General features: G+C 41.3%; 1 protein-coding gene across 5 annotated transcripts; it reads left to right on the top strand.

Moving 5' to 3' along the window:
• Window positions 1-1,629: 1,629 nt before the first annotated feature.
• Window positions 1,630-19,308, top strand: stat1a (signal transducer and activator of transcription 1a). 5 transcript variants are annotated; one of them, XM_085347983.1, is made up of 25 exons: window positions 1,630-1,723; window positions 4,900-5,030; window positions 5,781-5,925; window positions 6,011-6,106; window positions 7,702-7,788; window positions 7,875-7,953; window positions 8,331-8,422; window positions 8,601-8,752; window positions 9,201-9,359; window positions 9,465-9,557; window positions 9,972-10,031; window positions 10,123-10,143; window positions 10,240-10,330; window positions 10,458-10,499; window positions 11,165-11,254; window positions 11,351-11,449; window positions 11,542-11,677; window positions 11,923-11,978; window positions 14,778-14,875; window positions 14,964-15,103; window positions 15,349-15,537; window positions 15,623-15,698; window positions 15,779-15,875; window positions 18,035-18,085; window positions 19,021-19,308. In XM_085347983.1, exons 2-25 carry the CDS (start codon window positions 4,903-4,905, stop codon window positions 19,051-19,053), a joined length of 2,310 nt encoding a protein of 769 aa, XP_085204109.1. In that variant the 5' UTR covers window positions 1,630-1,723; window positions 4,900-4,902; the 3' UTR covers window positions 19,054-19,308. The 5 variants fall into 5 exon arrangements, with proteins under 5 accessions (XP_085204109.1, XP_085204110.1, XP_085204105.1 ...); XM_085347984.1 differs by lacking the exon at window positions 18,035-18,085; XM_085347979.1 differs by lacking the exons at window positions 18,035-18,085; window positions 19,021-19,308 and having other exon boundaries at window positions 15,779-17,781.
• The last annotated feature ends 2,527 nt before the right edge of the window (window positions 19,309-21,835 follow it).

Raw genomic sequence — 21,835 nt, forward strand, 5'->3', positions numbered from 1 at the left:
TAACAGAAGTCTGAAGTGTAAAGGCTGAACAGGAAAGGTGAGAGAACCGTGCCCTGTGGTGCCCCCGTGCTGCAGATTACCACCTCGGACACACAGTCGTGGAGCCTCACATACTGTGGTCTGTTGGTAAGGTAGTCGATGGTCCATGCAGTCAGCTGTCTGCCTACTCTGGCTCCCTCCAGCTTCCCTCTCAGTAGTGCGGGTTGGATGGTGTTGAAAGCACTGATCCCACACTGCTTCAATAATGTTGAGGTCCGGGCTCCGGGGAGGCCAATCCATGACCGATAGTGTTCCACTCTGTGTTTTTTGTCTATCCAGGTATGTTTCTACTGCATTGGCAGTGTGTTTTGGATCATTGTCATGAAGAAAAATTAAACTGTTTCCAATCAGATGATTTCCAGATGGTATTGCATGCTGGATCAAAATGTGATGGTACTTTTCTATGTTGATAATTCATCAGTTTTGACAAAGATCTTCAATATCGTTGACTGAAATGCAGCCCAAACAATGTCGGAGCCTCCACCATGTTTTACAGATGACTGTAAACACTCACTGTACCTCTTTTCTGCCTACCGGTCTGCATATTAATGATGATTAGAACCATAAACATTCAGATCTGGATTCATCACTCCATCAGACTGGTTTCCACTTCCTTTCAGTTCAGGCCTTTTCTTCCTGTTCCCCTTCCTGTTTAAGAATGGCTTCCTGACAGCCACCTTCCACTGAGACCATTTCTGATGAGGCTTCAGTGAACATTAGATGGATCAGCTGAAGGTCCAGATGCATCTACCACTTCCTTTTTTCCTCTGAAAGACTTAAGTGAAGTGGAAATGTAGCTAATGCCCAAAGAAAAACTTTGAGAGGTCCTTGGAAAGCCTGGGGAAATACTGCTCAAAACCACTTAGAAAATTACAGGAAATTCTGACTTCTTGGAAGAAATGTGGGCTGGGGCAAGACTTTTGTTCTCCATTGAAGTTTTCAACTTTGTAAAATATAAGAACTACAAAGAATAAATATTAGTGAAATATTTACGTTTTAAAACCGGTGATTAGCACCTTTTTGTTGTCGGTACAAGATTATAACTTTTGATATTTAGACTACAATAAGATTTTTTTTTAAAGTTTAGTTTTTTTGTTATGTTTTTTAAATACGTCTTTTATTTTCAGTTATTACTTTCTTGTTCCAGAATTTTTTTCACATGTCAACGATCAAACATAATTTTTAAGTTAAGTTTCAGTTTCAGAGTTGTAGGCGTCCTTGCAGCTTTCGCTTTCTCTGAAAACACGTGGTCACTCTTGGCTCTTCTCTGTACTGACTTTCTCCCTCCGAAAAGCCTGCGTCATGTTGCTTTAAACTCAATTAAAAATACATTTTATGTACAGTGTCGTTCTCTTTGACTTTGTACAATGACAAAATACATCTTGACTCTTGATGTTATGCTTACAGGGGCAGCTTTAAACAAAAAAACTCCTGTGTATTTTTTTTCAGGCATGCTTGGTAGCTGTCAACAACAGCCGTTTTTCCCTCTTTGTGATTGGCTGTCTCGTGGAAAAGGGCGGGGGCTTGTCGTAAATGGTGTGCGGTGATTGGCTGATAGTGTTCCGTAAAGTAAGCTGCGCCACTGGAGTAGAAAAAAGGTAGGAGAGCTGTTAGGGACTCAAGCGTTTTCGGAAACACAACTTACTTCCCGTGGAAGCTTGTTCACGTTACCTTTACATTAAAGGTAAGTTACATGACTTACATGTTCAAAAGGTGACGTTGTTTTATATTAATCGCATCTGTGACCCTTTTACACAGCAAGCCGTGCTAGGAGAGCACTTAAACTTGCTAATCGGTAATGCTTAAAAAAAACGACTCCTGCAAACACTTGATGGCAGTTTACGGGATATAAGCGTTCCTCTGTGTATGTGTTAATATTTGTGTATCTGTCCGTAGCCGTTATTTAAATCAAATCTTAACTTTTTACACGCTTACGTCCATACCTCCAACCATTAGGGGTCCGAAACGTAAATAATTACCTGTCAACCCCGTGTAAAAGTCGGGATCTTAGTCGATGTGTAACACCAGATAAATTATTGTATATGCCGATCTCTCAGGTGAGGCACCAACATATAGATAATCTATTGAGTCTTGTATTGTTAGACGTTAAAATAAGGGGCTCTGCTTGAATCTTAAAAAAGACACATTACCGATTAGAGTTTGGCTGAGGAGAGCTGGAAAGGACCACAGGGCTGCCTTAAGTGACTTGGGGAGCCAGAAAGATTAAAAATTAAAGCTGTGAAATGGATTTATTGGCTATGATCGTCTCATGAATGTGGAATTAGGTCATATATATATATAGATACACATACGTTTAAATACTCTTAATGATATATTTTTTAACTGATGCTGGAGGCAGAGTCGCATTTGTGGGGAAATTGAAACCTAAGCTGACCTTAGACGCCTCCTACATTCAGGTTTAGCCACTTGGAACAAGATAAATACAGATAAGATTGCGTTTGATTTAAAAAAAACAAAACAACAAAATGTTAATTTGTCTCTTCTTTAGCTGTCAAACAATCCTGTTTTACAATATGGGAATTAATCTGTGCAGCTAATTACAGTTTGAGCTTCAGTGTCTATGAAATCCAGCTACTTTTAACAGAAATCAGTGTTGGATGTTCCTTTACATCATCACACACATCTTTCTTTGTTTTTACTTTCTGATCTTAAGTCAGAGCACAACTGAGCCAGGAAGGAGGCGGGTGGCAGCCCGCGACAATCCTCGAGTCAGCACTTATCATTTCACAATTTCTCACACTGTAAACAAGCAGCTGGTTTTCTGTAGTGAGAAAAATGTTTTGGAGCTTCCTGACCTTTGTCTTCTGTCCACAGTGATGCAAGGAGAGTCAGAAATAAAAAAATATTTTCAATTAGATCTTCAAATTATTGAATTATCCTCATATATTTATGGATTTAAGATGAGTTCTTAGAAAACCAAGCTCAGAACAAATGACTAAAAAATGTTTCCTTTATTTATTCAGGATTATTATACACTTCTACACTGTATATAAACTTTAACTAAGTATCCACGTCTAGCGAATTCTCAAAAAGCGTAAATTCCCTTTAAAGGGTTTTTTAAAAAGTCTCAGATTTCTGCCACTTTTATCTCACAGCCTCATGATAATAGATTCTGTATGTTTTTATTAACTGTTGTGTGTCTACAGCGGAAGACTGCAGACAGAAATGTGACATACATGTCGATAAATTTACACACATGATCTGCTTTTGTGGGCGTTTAATAACCCAGCTAGGGTTTTCTTCAGTCTTTGATGACACACCAGTGAAAAAGTATATAAAATCAGACTTTTTCTGCTTATTTCCAGCTCCATATTTTCACTCCTGGACTCTGCTAGAGTAGCTTTGCATGATTCCCAGATTAGAATAATAATAATAATAATATTATATGGCGGCGATCGTGGCTCAAGAGTTGGGAGTTCGCCTTGTAATCGGAAGGTTGCCGGTTTGAGCCCCAGCTTGGACAGTCTCGGTTGTTGTGTCCTTGGGCAAGACACTTCACCCGTTACCTACTGGTGGTGGTTAGAGGGCCCGGTGGCGCCAGTGTCCGGCAGCCTCACCTCTGTCAGTGCGCCCCAGGGTGGCTACAATGTAGCTTGCCATCACCAGCGTGTGAATGTGTGTGTGAATGGGTGGATGACAGGTTGTGTAAAGTGCTTTGGGGTTCTTAGGGACTAGAAAAGCGCTATATAAATACAGGCCATTTACCATTTTTATTTATCTCATACTTGGTCTCCAGTTCATTCTCTGTCTAAGCTGTTTTAGCTCCTTCACTTTTAAGCTGACTTTAAGCAGCTCTGATTGGCTGCCCCTCACTATCAAGACTTTTGTTGCACATGTTAGAAATATGTGCCCTCCATGACATCATAAAGATCAAAGAGTAGGAAAAGGAATTTTTGAAACTGAGTATTTAGAGCAGTCTGAGGCTAGAGCGATTACTCGCACATACACTGTCCTCATTATTTGAGGCTCTGGTGCATGAACATCCACCACGAAACAGGATATGTATGACAGAAAAAATGCTTTAACATTTCTTATCTGTGAAACTAAAATGGTGAATAATCTTGCCTGATGCTCGGTAGAAAAGCCTGTATATATGTAGCCACCTTTTGTGCTTTTTAGGAAAATGATGAAGCTGAGCAATTTGGCCATCACCTACCTGTTGTTTTGAAACTGAGTGGCACTGATTACCTCTTATTTCTGACACTAACACAGATAAAAAGCAATAAAATTAAGTTCATGTTTAATTAGCAAGATGTGAAAATACAGATTTTAGTGAAAAAACGCACCAAGAGAGTTTATTTTATTGGCATCGCTGAGCAGGGGAAGTATGGGCTCAAAATGTGGTCATAAATATTTTGTACTTGTAAAAAAGATTTGTATGTGTAAAAAAAAAAAAAATTTGTGCATGCGTAAAAAAGATTTGTGTGTGTAAAAAAGATTTGTGTGTGGACTTAGCCCAAAAAAAACCCTGCAAGTTACAAGTATGAATTTTGACCCTATTTTTCTTCCTTTAAGCTGATTGGTCAACGTCATGTCAATCACAAATTCTGATTGGATTGTTACATTTGTGATTGACATGACATTCACCAATCAGATGAAAGGAAGAAAAATAGGGTCAAAATTCGTAGTTGTAACTTGCAGGTTTTTTTTGGCTAAGTCCACACACAAATCTTTTTTACACATACAAAATATTTATGACCACATTTTGAGCCCATAGGGAAGAGGCTATCTCACTGCTGGTCATTAGTAAGAATGCAGCTTTTAGACTCTCCCGTCTTTTGCGTAGACTGTGCCACATCGTGCAAAAAATGTCCTGACAGAGCTGCTTTCATTCACCAGAAGATGGCGCAGTGGGGCCAGCTTCAGATGCTGGACAGCAAGTACCTGGAGCAGGTGGATCAGCTGTACGATGACTCGTTCCCCATGGACATCCGTCAGTACCTGAGCAAGTGGATCGAAAGCATCGACTGGTAAGAAGTCCGAATAAAGGGCAGCGTCTTTTTTTTTTTTTTTTTTGGCAAACGTTTCTCATCGACTCGTTTGAACCATTAAAAAGTTGTTTTTATTGTAATACCTGTACTGATTTACCTGAATTTTTTTTATCTGGCATATCCCCTCCATACAATAAAAAGAGGAATAACTAACACTAAAACAAGAAAATCAAAGGTTGCAAAGTAAATCAAAGCAAAGGTTAAACTGGATGTCCTGATGGAAAAGAAAACTGTAGGTGCATTTGTATCGACATCGTAGACCAAACAGAAGCGAGCTCACACTTGTGGATCTGGATCTGGATCTATGGTCCTGCACTGGAAAACAACAGGGTCACCAAGGATATGGAAAGCTTCATGACATTGTATCCACAATGCAGGGATATCTTTGCGCATATTGAGAGTTTTGGTTCAGCTGCAAAAATTTAATTACATGTGGGGGAAAAAGTCCTCACAGCCCATAAAATCCTGGTTGTAAAAGTGCAGAAATACCTGTCCTTCATCATCATTTCAGCATCTGTTCATTAACTGTTCCATTGCTAGATTTTTATCAGACCAAAGCAAAAGTGTTTGAGCTAATGAGACTGATAATCATGGACTTCTCAATATTTGGATAAAGGTTTTGTTGAAGCACAGCATTTGCTGAAAACCAATTTGTAACCCTTTCAAGGTTAACCCCAAACTGAGCGTCTTCTGTTCATGCTACTCAAAGACTTACTGTGGTCTCCTCAGGGACACGGTGGCCATGCAGGACTCTCTGGCCACGGTTCGTTTCCACGACCTTCTCGCTCAGCTGGACGACCAACACAGCCGCTTCGCTCTGGAGAACAACTTCCTGCTGCAGCACAACATTCGCAAGATCAAGAGGAACTTGCAGGTCCGACCCTGGATTCGAAATACTTCTGTGTGAGGCAGGTTAAATTCCTTTATGTAACTAAAAGTACGAGCGGTTCTCTCTCCAGGATCGCTTCCAGGAAGATCCCGTCCACATGGCCATGATCATCTCCAGAAACCTGAAGGAGGAGCTGAAGATACTGGAGATTGCAAAGAGCACAGAGGTAAAAGCTGCAGCTCGGTTTCGTTGTTAGAACATAACTATGACAGCAGAATAACACCCGACAGATCTAAATCCTTCCGTTAATCAGACTCTGGCTTTAAATACACATTTACTTTTAGGCTCACACATCTGGGGTTTAAATTATAGACGAGTGTTCAGGATTCAAACAGCTTATAGGTGGATTACAGCCAGCTTCTGGTGCAGGTAGACCATCGTAAATCCTACCAGATGCAACTTAAAGCAAGAGAAAAGATGCTTTCAAGACAAAAATAGCTGAACAAATGATAAGAATTGTATTACTTTTCCAACTTAATGGCTGCTTGAATGCTCCAAAATCATGCTGATGCATGGTGCGTACACGTCTGCATGCTCTATGAATCAAAGCCCAATATGCACACAGGGACTGAGTTCTCATTCTTCAAAATGAAAAACCAACAGAAACAACCTCAGAATCAGCTTTTTTCTTATGTACTATAACTTTAGTGCATTAAATAAAGCTGTAAAAACCATTTCACCTTCATGCTGTTTATATTCTCTTACTCTCACAGAGTAAAAAAATAAATCATCCTTTTTTTGTTTTTTTTCCCAGTAATTTTTCATCTGCATGTTATCTTTCCACTCAAACACAGAAATTTCTATTTCACAGCCACAAGCCGTAATCAGAAGATTAAAGCAACCTTCTACTAGATCTAAAAGATAGAAAGAATTGGAAAGGATCTACTTCATTACACCCCTTATACCTATTTTTTTTTTCATGTATAAAACTGCAACGCTTGTGGGATAAATTACTTTTAATTTAAAAGGAAATACCATCTGTCCATCCATCTATCTTCTTCCGCTTATCCGGAGCCGGGTCACGGGGGCAGCAGCCCAAGCAGAGATGCCCAGGCCTCCCTCTCCTAAGCCATCCCCACCAACCTCCTCCACTTATCTGGAGGAACACCAAGGCATGCCAGCTGTGTCCTGGGTCTGCCCTGGGGCCTCTCCCGGTGGGACATGCCTGGAAAAGGAAATACTTGCCTGTGATATCCTCATTGATCCCAGAGTGATGTTTTTGGCCCTGATGAGAAACTGGCTAAAATTTGCTCCTCTGCAGACAGATCAGTGGACAAAACTATGACCCAAGTGAAACGTCTACAAGTCAGAACACTTGTCAAATACCTGAAAAGTCTGAACACCTTAAAACTACAGCAAGTGTTCCTTCTTTATTTAGCATGTTTTGCGATTCTGTTTTCTTCCCTCTTCTTTGTTTTTACTTTTAAATGCCTTATCTAGAAATCTGATTAAACATGAGGGTAGCAGCACGGGTTTCTGTTCATCTACACCACATACATTAAGATTGATGCAGTTTTGCTATCAAAACTACGATATACTCTGTGATAATGATGCTTAATGTTAGCTAAGGAGAGCGGATTTTGTCTTAAGATTGAGACACTTGGAGTGGGTGTAATCTTGATCTGATTTCGTTGTTTAGCAGAACTTTAACCTCTATGTCTAAATTAATACCTGAATTCAGTTTCACTTTTCAAGGTACCGAAGAGTCTAAACCTGTTTCTGTTTCAGAGACGTTAAAATGTGTGACCTCTGTTTCGGTAGGATGAGACTGATGGGGCAGTGTCGGCCATGGTGGTGGAGAAACAGAAGCTGGACAACAAAGTGAAAGAGATGAAGCACATAGTCCAGGTAAAACTATTACGCAGCGTGTAGGTCCCAGCTCGAGGTTGGCCCGGCTCTGCTGGAAAATCTCTAACGGGCTCTTTGACTATCAGGTGGTGGATCAGAACATTAAGAACGTAGAAGACCTGCAGGACGAGTATGACTTCAAAGTCAACACACTGAAGAACAGAGGTGAGGAAATCGTCCAGGCTCAGCTGTAGAGCCAAACCCCAAAATGTGATTGCAGTGATTTGGATGGCTGAGGAAGTACTTTTGGTAATACAGTGAAGATCAACATGTCAAGGGGCAATTTGAGTTATGGAGGCAGAGAAATAATTTCAGAGAGCTGACGGAGTTTTGAGGTTTTGAGCTAAAGCGCACTTGTTGCCAAATGCGGTGATCTGATCTTAAAAAATTGGAACAAAGTAGCTCGTGTTGGTAAAATTACAGAGTGAAAGGCCTTTTCCAAACTGACATATATTAAATGCTCTTAAAAGTTCATTTAAAATTCAATCTATGTTGCTTCCAAGTTTTAATTGTGTGCATTTTTTTTCCTTCTTCCTCCACAGAGAATGAAATGAACGGCATGACGGTGAAGGACCTGGAGAAGGAGAAGATGACAGTCGGGAGGATGTGCTTTGAGCTGAAAGCCAAGCGTCAGGTGACGAGAAACACGACTAACATATAATCCCTTTGAGGTCACTGGGCTGTAACAATAAAGTCATTTTGATCTTATAAACTTTTTCTTTCTGAGGAGTTTTAAACGCCATAACAGGACATTTGATGTGACTGATGCGATGGACTCTTGGGTGTGGGTTTTTTTGTTTTGATTTTTTTAGGACGCTGTGCTCGGGCTGAACGAGCTGCTGAACGTCACTCAGGCCCTGCTGGCAGAGTTGATCTCCGAGGAGCTGCCCGACTGGAAGCAGCGTCAGAAGATCGCCTGCATCGGTGGCCCGCCCAACGCCTGCGTGGACCAGCTGCAGAACTGGTGAGCCGCCCTCTCCATCCCATCTCTTCCTCTTTAATCGCCTCTTTCTTCACTTCCTCTTCTGCTTAGCCATCAATCTTAGTGTCTTTTTCATTCTTCCACCTATATTTAATATTTCCCTCACCTTCCTCATCGTAATTTTTCCATCAGTTTTTTTTCATCAGTTCATTTTGATTAAACACCTGCGAGGATGTGAACCTGTTTGAGAAGAAAGGTTAAAGGGGTTTAATAAGATGTTAAAATAGTTTGATAAAAGACGTAACATGGTAGATAAACAGATGAAAGTGGTCACTAAACGATATGGAAAAATCCTAAATGGAGGAGATAAATGACTGAAAGTAAATGGAGAACCAAAAGTAATCCAGGGTCCAGTTCATGAACAGTTCTTCGGTCGACTGGGTGCTTCATCTGGTGTGTTATCTGATCTCCTGTCCTCGCCCTCCTGCAGGTTCACGGCAGTAGCGGAGAGTCTGCAGCAGGTCCGTCAGCACCTGAAGAAGCTGCAGGAGCTGGAGCAGAAGTTCACTTATGAGAACGACCCCATCACATTGAAGAAGGCTTACTTGGAAGGCCGAGCTCTGGAGCTCCTCAAAAACCTGCTGTCCAAGTATGAAACCCTTCACTCTTTATTGTTATCATTATTATTATTATCAATATTATTGCTGAGTGTTGTTATTATTGGCTGTTAACCTGGATTCTGATCTGTGTGAAGCTCTCTAGTTGTAGAGAGGCAGCCTTGCATGCCCACCCACCCACAGAGACCACTGGTGTTGAAAACAGGCGTCCAGTTTACGGTGAAACTTCGGTAAGAAGTTAAATGTGAAGTGTTTACGTGTCTTTCTGCCCTGACCACTAAATCATTTTTACATTTATATAAGTTATATAATAATTCATATAATTTCTCATTTATATAATTTCTAAAAAAATAAATAAAACAGAACCAGTTTATTACCACTCTTGGTCCTGTCATGCTTGGTATTGATCCAATACTGATACCAACATTGGTATCCATACTATCTATACATCCCTGAGCCTGGCTCTGCTGGAGGGTTCTTCCTGTTAAGAGAGAGTTCTTCATCCCACAAAATAAATAAAATAAGAATTTTTCCTTCTTTGTTTTGTACCCAAATGAAATGAAAACGCAGAAATTGCGTCAGGTGATGTTTATCTGTTGGTGAGCGTCAGCTTCCTGTTTCAGTCTCGTTTCCTTTCGGTTCAGGTTTCTGGTGAAACTGCAAGAGTTTAACTACCAGCTCAAAGTCAAGGCCCTGTTTGATAAGTAAGCAAATTCTCACCTTTGCTTTTGCCGCTTTGAATCATCATGCTGCATGTTTCCAAATATGTAACACTTTTTTTTTTTTTCTCCTCAGGGATGTTACAGAGAAGAAAGGGTACGTCTGAAATGTATTCATACACATTGAAATATATAACGTGTTATTCAGTAACGCAGCTGATTAATAGCTTTCCATTGATCATCTTTGAATCAGGTTCAGGAGGTTTAACATTTTGGGGACAAACACCAAAGTCATGAACATGGAGGAGTCCAACGGCAGTCTGGCAGCAGAGTTCAGACATTTGGTAAAATCAGTGTCTTAGTATTAAACCCACAGTATTCCCTTCCACTGGTTATATATTGTTTTTATTATTTAGGGAGATTTCTTAGACACCCTAATAGTGATGCCTTTCCAACTTAATCTCCATACAGCAACTCAAAGAACAGAAAGGACCTGGAAACAGAACAAATGACGTAAGAGCCTTTAAAACTTTATTCCATATAATACACAAACCTGCTCTGTGTGTTTGAGACTGCAGGTCACATACTGGCTGTTTTACAGTCATCATAGAGGCCTTCAATATGCAACAGACTCGTCTACCTGGATGTTTTTTCTTCCTCTTCTTTAGCTGTAGGAGCGCGCCCTCCTTCTCTGCGCTTATTCTCTTGTGTGGTGGAATATAACCATTAAATTAGTAATTCTGTCCAGGCCGAATGTCACATGAAAATCACCGTTTCAGCTTCCCACGGCATGTTAGTGCGAAAGCTTCAAAATAAAAGTTCTTTAGAAAAAACTGAAGGGATTTTATAGAACTAACAGTGGCCTAAAAAATCATTTTATATGTAATGCACACTAGAAAAAGAAAAGAATTCATTGTCCCGCATTACAGCTTACATAGCTATATGAGGAACCTTGTTCTACTTTATATGTAACCTCTGTAAATGTGACGTAAGGACAGATATGGACACATAGTTTGTTTTGTTGGAGAAAGATTGTAAACTACATTTGATGTGGTTTTACGTGTAGATTGGTGATGTGGAGTGAAGTTTAGTTACAGGAACGTTGCATGCTTCCTGCAGAGGCTTGGGGAAGGGTGTTGTGTGTTTTGGGTAAGCTGAGTGTGTCTCTGGGTGTTCAGGGTCCTCTGATCGTCACCGAGGAGCTCCACTCGCTCAGCTTTGAGTCGGAGCTGCAGCTCAACCAGTCCGGACTCGACATCAAACTTGAGGTGAGACCCGCCCTTTGTTCATGCTCAGAATTAAACTGGAGTTGATAGAGGAGATTAAACCCTGCTGCTTCCTCCTGTCGTTTTATTTATTTCTAGGCCATTTCTCTGCCCGTGGTCGTCATCTCCAACGTCTGCCAGCTACCCAGCGGCTGGGCCTCCATCCTCTGGTACAACATGCTGACCACGGAGCCCAAAGTGAGAACACGCTTTGATTTCAGTCCGCTCCTAGCACCTCCACGTACCCTCGCTTTTGTCTCTTACCAATCTCCAACTGTCATATTTTCCAGAACCTGAAGTTCTTCCTCTCCCCTCCTGCGGCGAAGTGGTCTCAGCTCTCCGAGGTGCTCAGCTGGCAGTTCTCCTCCGTCACCAAGCGAGGCCTGAACCAGGAGCAGCTCAACATGCTCGCTGATAAACTGCTCGGTGAGTCTCTGTTTTATTCATAACAGGCTTAAACCTTAACTATAACTAAAGATCTTAACCCTCAATCTGTCGTTTCTTTACTACTGATGAAATATAAGACGATCTGAGGCTCAGAAAGCTGCAGACCAAAACGAATGGCTCAAAGTCAACAAATGGCCGACTGTCACTGCTGTGCTAATAAACTTCTACCTGCAGCACACATGAATAACCTGCAGATGTTTGTACCTGGTTGTTTTTCTGTGAAGGAACCAAAGCTCAGAGGAACCCGGAGGGACTCATCCCCTGGACCAAGTTCTGCAAGGTGAGCCATAGTCTGATAAGCCTCATTTATCCAGCTGATAATGATTTCATTTATATTCAAAACCAGGAGACTCAGAGGGCAACGTAACAATCACAAAGGTTAAAACTTAAAAAAAAAATGCAATTATGGAGGTGTTGATGTAAATAGTTACCAATAAAAACAAAGTCCGTAAAGACTGTTTGATACACTGTACTGCCAAAAGTACTCACTCGCCTGCCTTCACACACACACATCAACTTGAGTGACGTCCCATTCTTAATCCATAAGGTTTGATATGATGTTGGCCCTTTGCAGCTATAACAGCTTCAGCTCTTCTGGGAAGGCTTTCCATAGGTTTAGGAGTGTTTTGAGGAATTTTTTACCATTCTTCCAGAAGCACATTTGTGAGGTCAAACTGTTGATTTGAGGACAGGACTCTGTGCAGGCCAGTCAAGTTCTTCCACACCAAGCTCACTCATCGATGTCTTCATTGACTTTACTCTGTGCACTGGTGAACAGTCATGTTGTACCAGGAAGGGACCATCCGCAAACTGTTCAAAGCTGAGAACATGATATTGTCCAACATGTCTTGATATGCTGAACCCTCTATGTTCCTTTCACTGGAACTAAGGGTCTGAGCCCAACTCCTGAAAAACAACCCACATCATAATAACCGCTCCAACAAACTTTACACTTTGCACAATGCAGTCAGACAAGTACCGTCTAGACCAGGGGTCAGCAACCTTTAACACCCAAAGAGCCATTTGGACCCGGTTTCCATGCAAAGGAAAACACTGCGAGCCACAAATACTTTTTGACATCTAAAATGAAGATAACACTGTATGTATTGTTTTTTACCTTTATGCTTTGTGTGAACAACTAAGGTGTGTTGCTTATGAAATCCATGAAGTGCTACAGAGAAAATTACATTTTATTTATGTAATGAACACATTTTGAACTCTTAAAGAAATATAACCAAAGGAAAACGATCCATGTAGCAAAGAAAAACTGTTGTGTGCCACCCTTATATCGCCTTTGGGCTTTTGGAGCGTAGCAGAGCCTTGACCTGAATTTTAAAAAATAATTGGAAAAAAGCACTACGCTACTATGCAACGGGGCGATTGTGGCTCAAGAGTTGCCGGTTCGAGCCCCGGCTCCGACAATCTCGGTCGTGGTGTCCTTGGGCAAGACACTTCACCCGTTGCCTACTGGTGGTGGTCAGAGGGCGCCAGTGTCCGGCAGCCTCGCCTCTGTCAGTGCGCTGTGGCTACAATGTAGCTGCCATCACCAGTGTGTGAATGTGTGGATGACTGAATGTAGTGTAAAGCACTTTGGGGTCCTTAGGGACTAGTAAAGCGCTATATAAATGCAGGCTATTTACTAAAAAATGAAAAATAAATATTTGCATAAATATTTATTTATTTACTTATATTTATTTTACCTGGTAAATGTGTGTGGCGGGGCGTGGTCTGCAGTGCCGCTGCATGTGAGGAGGCGGACGCACCTGAGCGGCACCCGCAATCATGCCTCGCCGCCTTAACGTCTGTGCTCTCTATGCTGTTGTGTTGGTGTGTGTCGGGCTGTGAGCTGAAAAGCTACAGCCGGCTGTATACGTACAGCAGCTGTGTGTGAAAAGTGGTCAATAAAGAGATGCTGAAAAGCATGTTCATGGAAATATCGTCAGGTCTGCCGTGGTATGTTTACAATGGAACTTCTGCTGCTGAACCTCTGCGCACAGTGAAGTGACTTTCATCTTTGCGCGGGACTGTAAGCGGTCATCTGTGAGGCGTGAGCGGTGTTTGTTTTTAACATAGTTCACGGTGGAGCTGCTGACATAATGTGGATCTGAAGATCCATAATTGACCTACCAGGGGTTGAAAGTCTCGGGAAATGCACGGCGTTTCGGCGGGTATACCGGCTTCCGCGAGTGTGACGCTATTTTGAGCGACGAAAAATAATAAAATATAATTTTATTTTTATATTTCAAAATCACAATAATCTTCCAATTTAGAACTACAAGTTTAAAAAGAACTAACACAAAAAATACACTTCAGCTAAATACTTGTCATTTATTTTCCCAAACCACGCGGAGCCGCAGTATAAGGACTGCGTCTACACCAGGTTGCCGACCCCTGGTCTAGACTGAAAACTGTGATTCTTCGCTCCAGAGAACACGTTTCCACTGCTCTAGAGTCCAGTGGTGGAGTGCTTTACACCACTGCATCTGACGCTTTACATTGGCAGTCTTTGGTGATTGACTTTGGAGAAAGTCTGCATCCCACAGCTGACTGGAATATTTAGTAGTAAGGAAATTTCATGCCTGGACTTGTTGCACAGGTGGCATCCTGTCACGATACCATGCTGGATTCATTCAGTCATTCATTCACTGAGCTCCTCAGAGCGACCCAAATGTTTGTAGAAACAGTCTGCATGCACAGGTGGTGGATTTTATCCAGTCGTGGCCATGGAAATGACTGGAACACCCGAATTTTAAGATTTGGATGGCTGAGTGAATACTTTTGGCAACATAGTGTATTTATATCAGTGTCTTCATCTATATCCATCTAACAAGTGGGTATCTTTGTCATCAGCTTCTTTTCTATTGGCCCTAAGTTTACTCCCAAATAAAGCTTTTAAAGGTTGTTTTAATGTTGAGTATAACTGACGCTTGAGCCACGTTCCCATGGCTGCAGCCTCCTCAGGCAGCTTGCTCCAAAGCCTTGACTCTGGAGCAGCTGCCTCGTGATCTGAGCCAACAAATATTCGCCTGTAATCACTTTTATTCATCGTGCACTGAACCAGACTTTGTGATTCGTCCAGCAGCAGAGCGCAAACGAGAAGGCGTTCCCTTTCTGGTTGTGGATTGAAGGTATCCTGGACCTGATCAAAAGACACCTGCTGTCCCTCTGGAACGATGGGTGAGTGGCGCTCTAGTGAAGCTGCGAGAGTCCGTGGGGGGAGAATTTAAGCGGTAAACATGAGTTTGTTTGTTTTCTCCTCCTGCAGCTGCATCATGGGATTCATCAGTAAGGAGAGGGAGAAGGCTCTGCTGACTGACAAGTGTCCGGGCACCTTCCTGCTCAGGTTCAGCGAGAGCAGCCGAGAGGGAGCCATCACCTTCACCTGGATCGAACACGACGTCCACGGTAATAAAGTCACTTCATTTGACCTTCATTTACACTTTCAACAACACAAAACTTGAAATTTTGAAGGTTTTCATGATTAAACGTCTCTAAAGATGTGGCTGACGAGACATTTTTATTTTGGGAGATTTCTCTACGACTTCAAATCAAACCACATGAACCAATAGCCTTGATGTCCTGTGCAAGAAGTAAATTTGAAGGAGGTTTAGTCCTCAGATTTAATCTCTTTGGTCTCTTTTTCCACGCAGACAAGCCGGTCTTCCACTCCGTGGAGCCGTACACGAAGAAGGAGCTTTCCGCCGTCTCGCTCCCCGACATCATCCGCACCTACAAGGTAATGGCAGCGGAAAACATCCCAGAGAACCCGCTTCGCTTCCTCTACCCCAACATACCCAAAGACAAGGCCTTTGGGAAGTACTACCCCAAACCATCAGAGGGTAAGAGCTGCTGTTACGTTTGGTTTTCGCCCATAAATACTCTGATACTCTGCAGACCTTCATCCAAGCTTCATTTACCTTCCAGCTGCTGAACCGATGGAGTTTGAGGACACGGACAAGACTGGCTACATGAAGACGGAGCTCATTTCGGTTTCAGAAGTGTAAGCAGAGAGAAACAAACGCATCACGACTAAAGAGAAAGACTTAACGTGTAATCATGGTTTGTGTCCGTGTGGTTCAGACATCCGTCCAGGCTACAGGACAACATGATGCCGATGTCTCCGGACGACTACAAGGCTCTGGAGCAGTACGTGAGCCCCAGAGACATTGACGCTGTGGTGAGTCAGCACTGTTTAAACTATAAATTTGGTATTAGCCGAGCAGTAGTAAAACTTCAAAAAAGTACAACGCAAACCAGAAATGAAGGCTGTTCACCTTCAAAGTAAAAGTTGCAATCTTTGTAACCTAGGGTGCTTGGGAAATAAAAGCGTCTGGACTTCTTTAAGTTTCCTTTAACCTCCTAGGACCCGAACTCTTCCAAAGCATGCATTTTTAATTTCTTTTTGATATTTGGGCATATTGGGGCCCGATGAATGTAAAAACAAAGAATTACCAGATTTTTTTTTTTTACCTTTTGTTTTTAAGAAAAATAAGAGCCACATATGAGGATATTCGTTTAAAATTTTGACAGAACAGTAGCAGTATAATGTCCTCGTAGGTGTATATCAGGCCCTTGTAGAGCAAAATTGAGTATTTTGGTCTAAATAACCCAAAATGTGATGTCCACATATGTGGACACCAGGTCCTAGGAGGTTAAGATGTTTCACCTCCTATCCAAGAAGCTTCTTCAGTTCTAATTGATCCTCTATCGAATCACAAAGTCCAAGGTGTGAAAACGGTGTGGGTCACAATCAGCCAAGGTGTCGGGTGTACGCCTTGTGAAGCCCAGCCCCACCCTATCATGTGATTTACTGAGGTCAGATGGCCCAGGGTGTGAGTGGGCGTTAAGGTGTCTGGGAAGGGATCTCAAAACTGGCGTATAGATGGCAGACAGTTGGCGTTGTAAACCATCGCCTCTGTTCAAAGACAGTCGTTCACAGTGGACATAGATGGCGTCTTTCACTCTCTTTTTCAAACCATCTGTCCTCTCTGTCCAAAATGTGAACATTGGCATCCTTAAAAGAGCGACCTTTGTCCTTTAGATGCAGATGAACAGCTGAGTCTTGTCCCGTGGAGGAAGTTCTTCTATGTTGTGCCATGCGTTTATGAAGTGGCTTTAAGTCCAGATGCTTTTCTTTCCAAGCTCTTTAGACTATGATGACCTGGATGACTAAGAACCTTCACAGACACTCTTTGTCACCCTTTGCCAGAGCTTTTATTTTGAAGGCAAACGATCTTGAGCAGTTGGGCAATGTCTGTAGACAAGTCCAACTGCTCACAAGGAGGTCTTTGCCAATCGGATGGGCAATACGCATTTTTCCCTAGCAACAGGTGGTTGTCAGGGACCAAATTGTCAGTACGTTTAACTGAGGCTTTAGCAATTATTTTCCCACCAACTATCACAATTCATTTCTCTCTCACAACTGGTCTGTAAGCGTGTGTGAGTGGAACTTTATTTGCTCGATCCTACATCATCACAATGACAAAATGGCGGACAAGTTAATATCACATGCTTATTGGTCATGTGTCCTCAAATCCTCAGTTTTACCCATCATCACTTGAAGTTGCTGGTTGTCATTGACTCTCTTGTCACCACCTTGCTGCTCTCTGTGTGGATGGCCCTTTCAGCACCACCTTGTGGCAGTATGCAGATTGCAGCGGGCAAGCAGGAGCCCGAGGATTTGGACTGATTCTGGTTCATCTTCACTTTCATTGTTTCCGTGTGTGTGTGTGTGTGTGTGTGTGTGTGTGTGTGTGTGTGTGTGTGTGTGTGTGTGTGTACTTACTTTTTGGTGAACGAGGTCGCCACAAAACCGAGAGGTCCTGTCAGCAAGACCATCAAGTTTGGTGCAACCAGGAGGGTGAACCTGAAGATCAAACCTCCTAAAACATGTTACTGTTGTCTTCTGTCTATGCAAAGATGCAAATTAATGGAAATTTTCTCTGCATGCTCTGAATGGGGACAATTGTCCAAAACCCATCAGCAGTGATTCCCCTCACTTGGCCATCAGTTAGAAATGATGAAGGAGCTTATTGATGGCGTCTGAAAGCAGCTGGCGCTGAATCCTTACACTCTGATGTCATTTAGAGATGAAAAGAGAGAAATTTTGAGTAATCTTTGTCTCTTTTTTTAAAAACATGGCAGTATAAATGACCTTCTGCCCCTGGAGAAACAGTTTTTGTTTTGTTTTTCCTCTTGGCACTGCATGATGTCATTGAAAAGGGACTTCCTTTTATGGACACCAGTTTCTAGTGTTGGGACAGGCTCCAGCCCCCCTTTACTGCATCAGCTGTTCCTGTTGTCTATCCCTCTACAATGTTTCTGTCTGTCTTCTAGGTCTGCTTTCAGGCCAACAATCTGCTGGATCTCGAAGACTTTGACCATCAGGTAGATGCAGCTTCAGCGTTGCGCTGCTATGTGTTAAAGTTTAGTCGGTGTAGCTTTGACACACCTGCTGCATGTTGCCATACTAATGTTTAAACTCCCTCAAGTGTTTAGTACATCATCCTCACTTGTGTGGGCCGCCCAGGTAGATTAAGTTTATTTCCTTTTTTTTTTTCTTCTTTAAAAGAAAATCCATCTGACAGGACAACACGGTCCATGATTTGGACAGCCCTCCTCGTTCTTATTTTCAAAGTTTAGGGTCCAGCATGATTTTGGAAGGGTTTCTAAAGATTTTAACATTTATTTGGCAGTTTAGCAGTCAAGACTTGATCGGAAGGCGAGAGGGTGCAAGGAAAGATGAAGCAAAGGATTGCTGGTCGACCAAACCCAAGCTTTCAGCTATAAGGCATGCGTGCCTGCTAACCAGTAAACTAAACTGCACCACTGGTTTTTAGACTGGCTTCTGACATGCCAATTTCTGATATGACTTTGAACTGGTTTCTGACCCTTTTTTGACATGAGTTTTGACTGTTTTCATTTTTATTTGAGTCGGTAGCTGCGCTTGGTCTCAGTATTGTATTTTTTCACGTAATCCAGTCTGCCTCTGTGATGTTGAGCTCTGTACTGTGTGATTTAGACCACTGGCTACAGGACACATTGTTCTTCATGTAGCTGAGAATATTTCCCAGATGTATTTTGGCCTAAATTGTCTCAATTTTGTTGAAATGAGAACATTGATAATAAAAGCATGAAGCTCTTCTTCCTTGCTAACCCTGTTACCCTGTAACTGCCAGCACGTTTTGTGTTTTTCTGTTTTCTCTGTAATATTGTAGGTTCTTTACCTTACAATATAAAGCGCCTTGAGGGAACTGTTGTTGTGATTTGGAATTATATTAAAAATAAAAAAATTAAATCAAATTTTACTTATTTCTTTTCAGATGAGTGCAGCAGACTTTCGAGATGGAAACTGAAGGGAGGTCATATTCCTTTGACCTTCATTCTTCTCCTTGTACTGTACTTTTCACCAGAGGTCATCAGGTTATGTACTCGACTCTTAGATTCCTGTATGATTTTGACAGCACGGTCACCTTTCAGAAACAGGAGAAAATTTTCTCCTTTTTATTTGTACATAGTGTTTCTTTTTGATTAACTGTGAACTTTAAAGCCCTCAGTATCCTCTGCTGTAAAACTGTAGCATTTAAAACGTTTCTGCTTGCTTCATGAGAAATGATCATCATAAATGACTGTTTGGATTCATTTTATCAGTATAATAAATGCTTGTATTAAAATGAGTCAGTCATGCTTTGTTTTTAAGGTATAAAAACCTACTCTTTCACTCACCCCCTCCCTGATCCTGTTGTGAGGTTTCTTCCTGTTTAAAGGGAGTTCTTCTTCCCCACCATCGCATCATTTGATGGTTAGGGTTCTTTCAGTAATACTGTCTGATCTTTACCTTTATAATAAAAAGCATTAAAACAACAGTTGCTATAAAATTATATAAAAAGTATAAAATTAAGTTAACCTCCTAGCACCTAGCGTCCACATGTGGACATCACATTCTGGGTTTTTGCTCTACAGGGGCCTGATATCCACTTACGAGGACGTTATGCTGCCACTGTTCTATCAAAATTTAAAACAAATGTCCTCTTATGTGGATCTCATTTTTGTCAGAAACAAAAATCAGGTTAAAAAAATAAATAAAAAATTCTGCTAATTGTTTGTTTTTTACATTCTTCAGGTCCCAATCAGCCCAAAGAGCAAAGAGAAATCAAAAAGGCATGCCATGAAAGAGTTCGGGTCTTCGGAGGTTAAACTGAACTAACACACTGTTAAGGTTACAGGTTTCACACTGATATTTTTCTGCTGCTTCTAAACTGGGCCAAGTAACATCAGTATAACGATTGATACATGTACTGTCAACAGAGCAACTGATTTTACAAAGATGAGAGTTTAAACAATGCAGACCAAAAACACAGATGCTGCAGTGTGAGAGGAAAAGCATTGTGAGGTAACATACTATTCAAAGGATGTTCTTCAAAAGTTTTGGCCAGTAAGGCTGGAAAAGATCTAATACATTAATAAAGTTTAGACTTTGTGAAGGCAGGAAGTGAGTTGAGACTCACAGCTCTATCACTGAGATGCAGGAGAATCTGAATTATTTCAATAAATTCATTTAAAAAAAAAAAGGATGGTTTTCAATTTTTAGTCTTTCAGCTGCTTCGGCGCTATGTACAGTAGCGCTCAGAGTAAAGAAAATAAAAACAATTCAAATACGCTTAGTCTACCTGCAAAGTACAAACAGATATCCTCTTTTAGGGTCATACAGTCCCAGTCAAAAGTTTAAGACTCGAAAAATGGCAGAAAAAATCATATTTTGCATGGTTGGATCTTAACAAGGTTCCAGGTAGAGCTTCAATATGCAACAAGAAGAAATGGAGTGAGACTAAACATTTTTTAATTGGTCTTAAACTTTTGTTTAGTAATGTTTAAAGAACAATAACTGTTGAACTGTTTACAGCCAACAGGTGGAAAAAAGTCACAGAGCAAAATTGTGTTTTAGAAAACAAATTTCACAACACAAAGACTTTAGACCTTCCTGGCGTTGACACACAGAGGTCAGAGGGATCTTCCAGGAGTGGCGATGCTGGTCATTTAATTTCAAACCTGTTGCTCTGGAGTGAGTTACTGTATCTAGATAAGATGAAATCCTGACTACTGGCCTCAGGTGTCTGCCACCATGTTTCAAACTGGTTTTAAAATCTATTTCTTCCATTATTCTGAACTGGTTCTAGACTGGGACAGTTGCTGTGAATTTAAAGATCAAAGTTTAGTCTAGTTGTACACAAAAATGTTTCCTACAAGCTAAATATTCTCCAGCCCAAAGTCAAGAGTGCTGCGGCTGACTTAAAAACCAAAGAAATCTCATGGGGCCCATCCAATCTTAACCTTCACTCTAACCAAAATACATCACTTTTACTTTCTCTTGTATTTCACTGAAAATTGTATTTAAAAACAAACCACACATAAAATACTAAAACTACTCAGTCATAAGTGTTACCAGGTGAGACATGAGTAATATCACCAACAGCTACCATACTGCCTGTAAATACATTTATATAAATATGTTACTGTACATACTCGAGTAATGCCAAAAGTTGAAGTCTTTGAATATCAGGAAAATAAATCTGTTTGATCAAATACAAACAGGTGAAGTTTTATATTTTAAGACCTACTGCTCTCTTATTTAATTTCAGCCAGTTAAACGTCAGTTTTATATCATCACATTAAAGGTACTTTTTTCTTTTCTTTACACATTTACAGAGTTTTAGCACTTTTTGTCGTCTTCGGTCATTCGCAGTGTTTGCCGGTTATTCCGAGCTTTCACTGGCTGTGGGTTCAACCTCGGGCCTGTCAGTGACTTTTAGAGGCTTGAAAAGTGAAGCACAAAAGGGTTGATCTGCTTTTCATCTGACCAAGCCTTCACCTGCTGTGAAAGGAAGTAAAAAGCCTACTCACTGAGTTATCAAGGAAAAGAAATACTGAAATCCTCTTGACGTTTTCCCTTTTTTTTTTTTTAGGTGGAATAAAGAAAAAAGCGTGTGGTAGCTCTTGTATCGCCTGAGCCATCTTTTCAGACGAGAGAAGAGATATTAAAACGTGACGATGGAGATGGTCGTGGGTTTAACCAGCATCATGGCGGTGAAGGAACCTCCTAAATCATTCATATAAAACTCAAACAGCCAGCTGGTTTTT

This window comes from Diplotaxodon limnothrissa, linkage group LG23 (assembly GCF_057381915.1).
Source record: "Diplotaxodon limnothrissa isolate DT_005_m linkage group LG23, D_limnothrissa_male_GT1.1, whole genome shotgun sequence".
In the NCBI taxonomy this organism is placed as follows: domain Eukaryota; kingdom Metazoa; phylum Chordata; class Actinopteri; order Cichliformes; family Cichlidae; genus Diplotaxodon; species Diplotaxodon limnothrissa.

What these genes read in the sequence shown, in the direction of transcription:
- stat1a (XM_085347979.1), top strand. Translation starts at nt 4,903, where the DNA reads ATGGCGCAGTGGGGCCAGCTTCAGATGCTGGACAGCAAGTACCTGGAG. An exon ending in TGGATCGAAAGCATCGACTG is followed by an intron (nt 5,031 to 5,780) that starts GTAAGAAGTCCG and finishes TGGTCTCCTCAG; the next exon opens with GGACACGGTGGCCATGCAGG. An exon ending in CAGCAGAGTTCAGACATTTG is followed by an intron (nt 10,331 to 10,457) that starts GTAAAATCAGTG and finishes ATCTCCATACAG; the next exon opens with CAACTCAAAGAACAGAAAGG.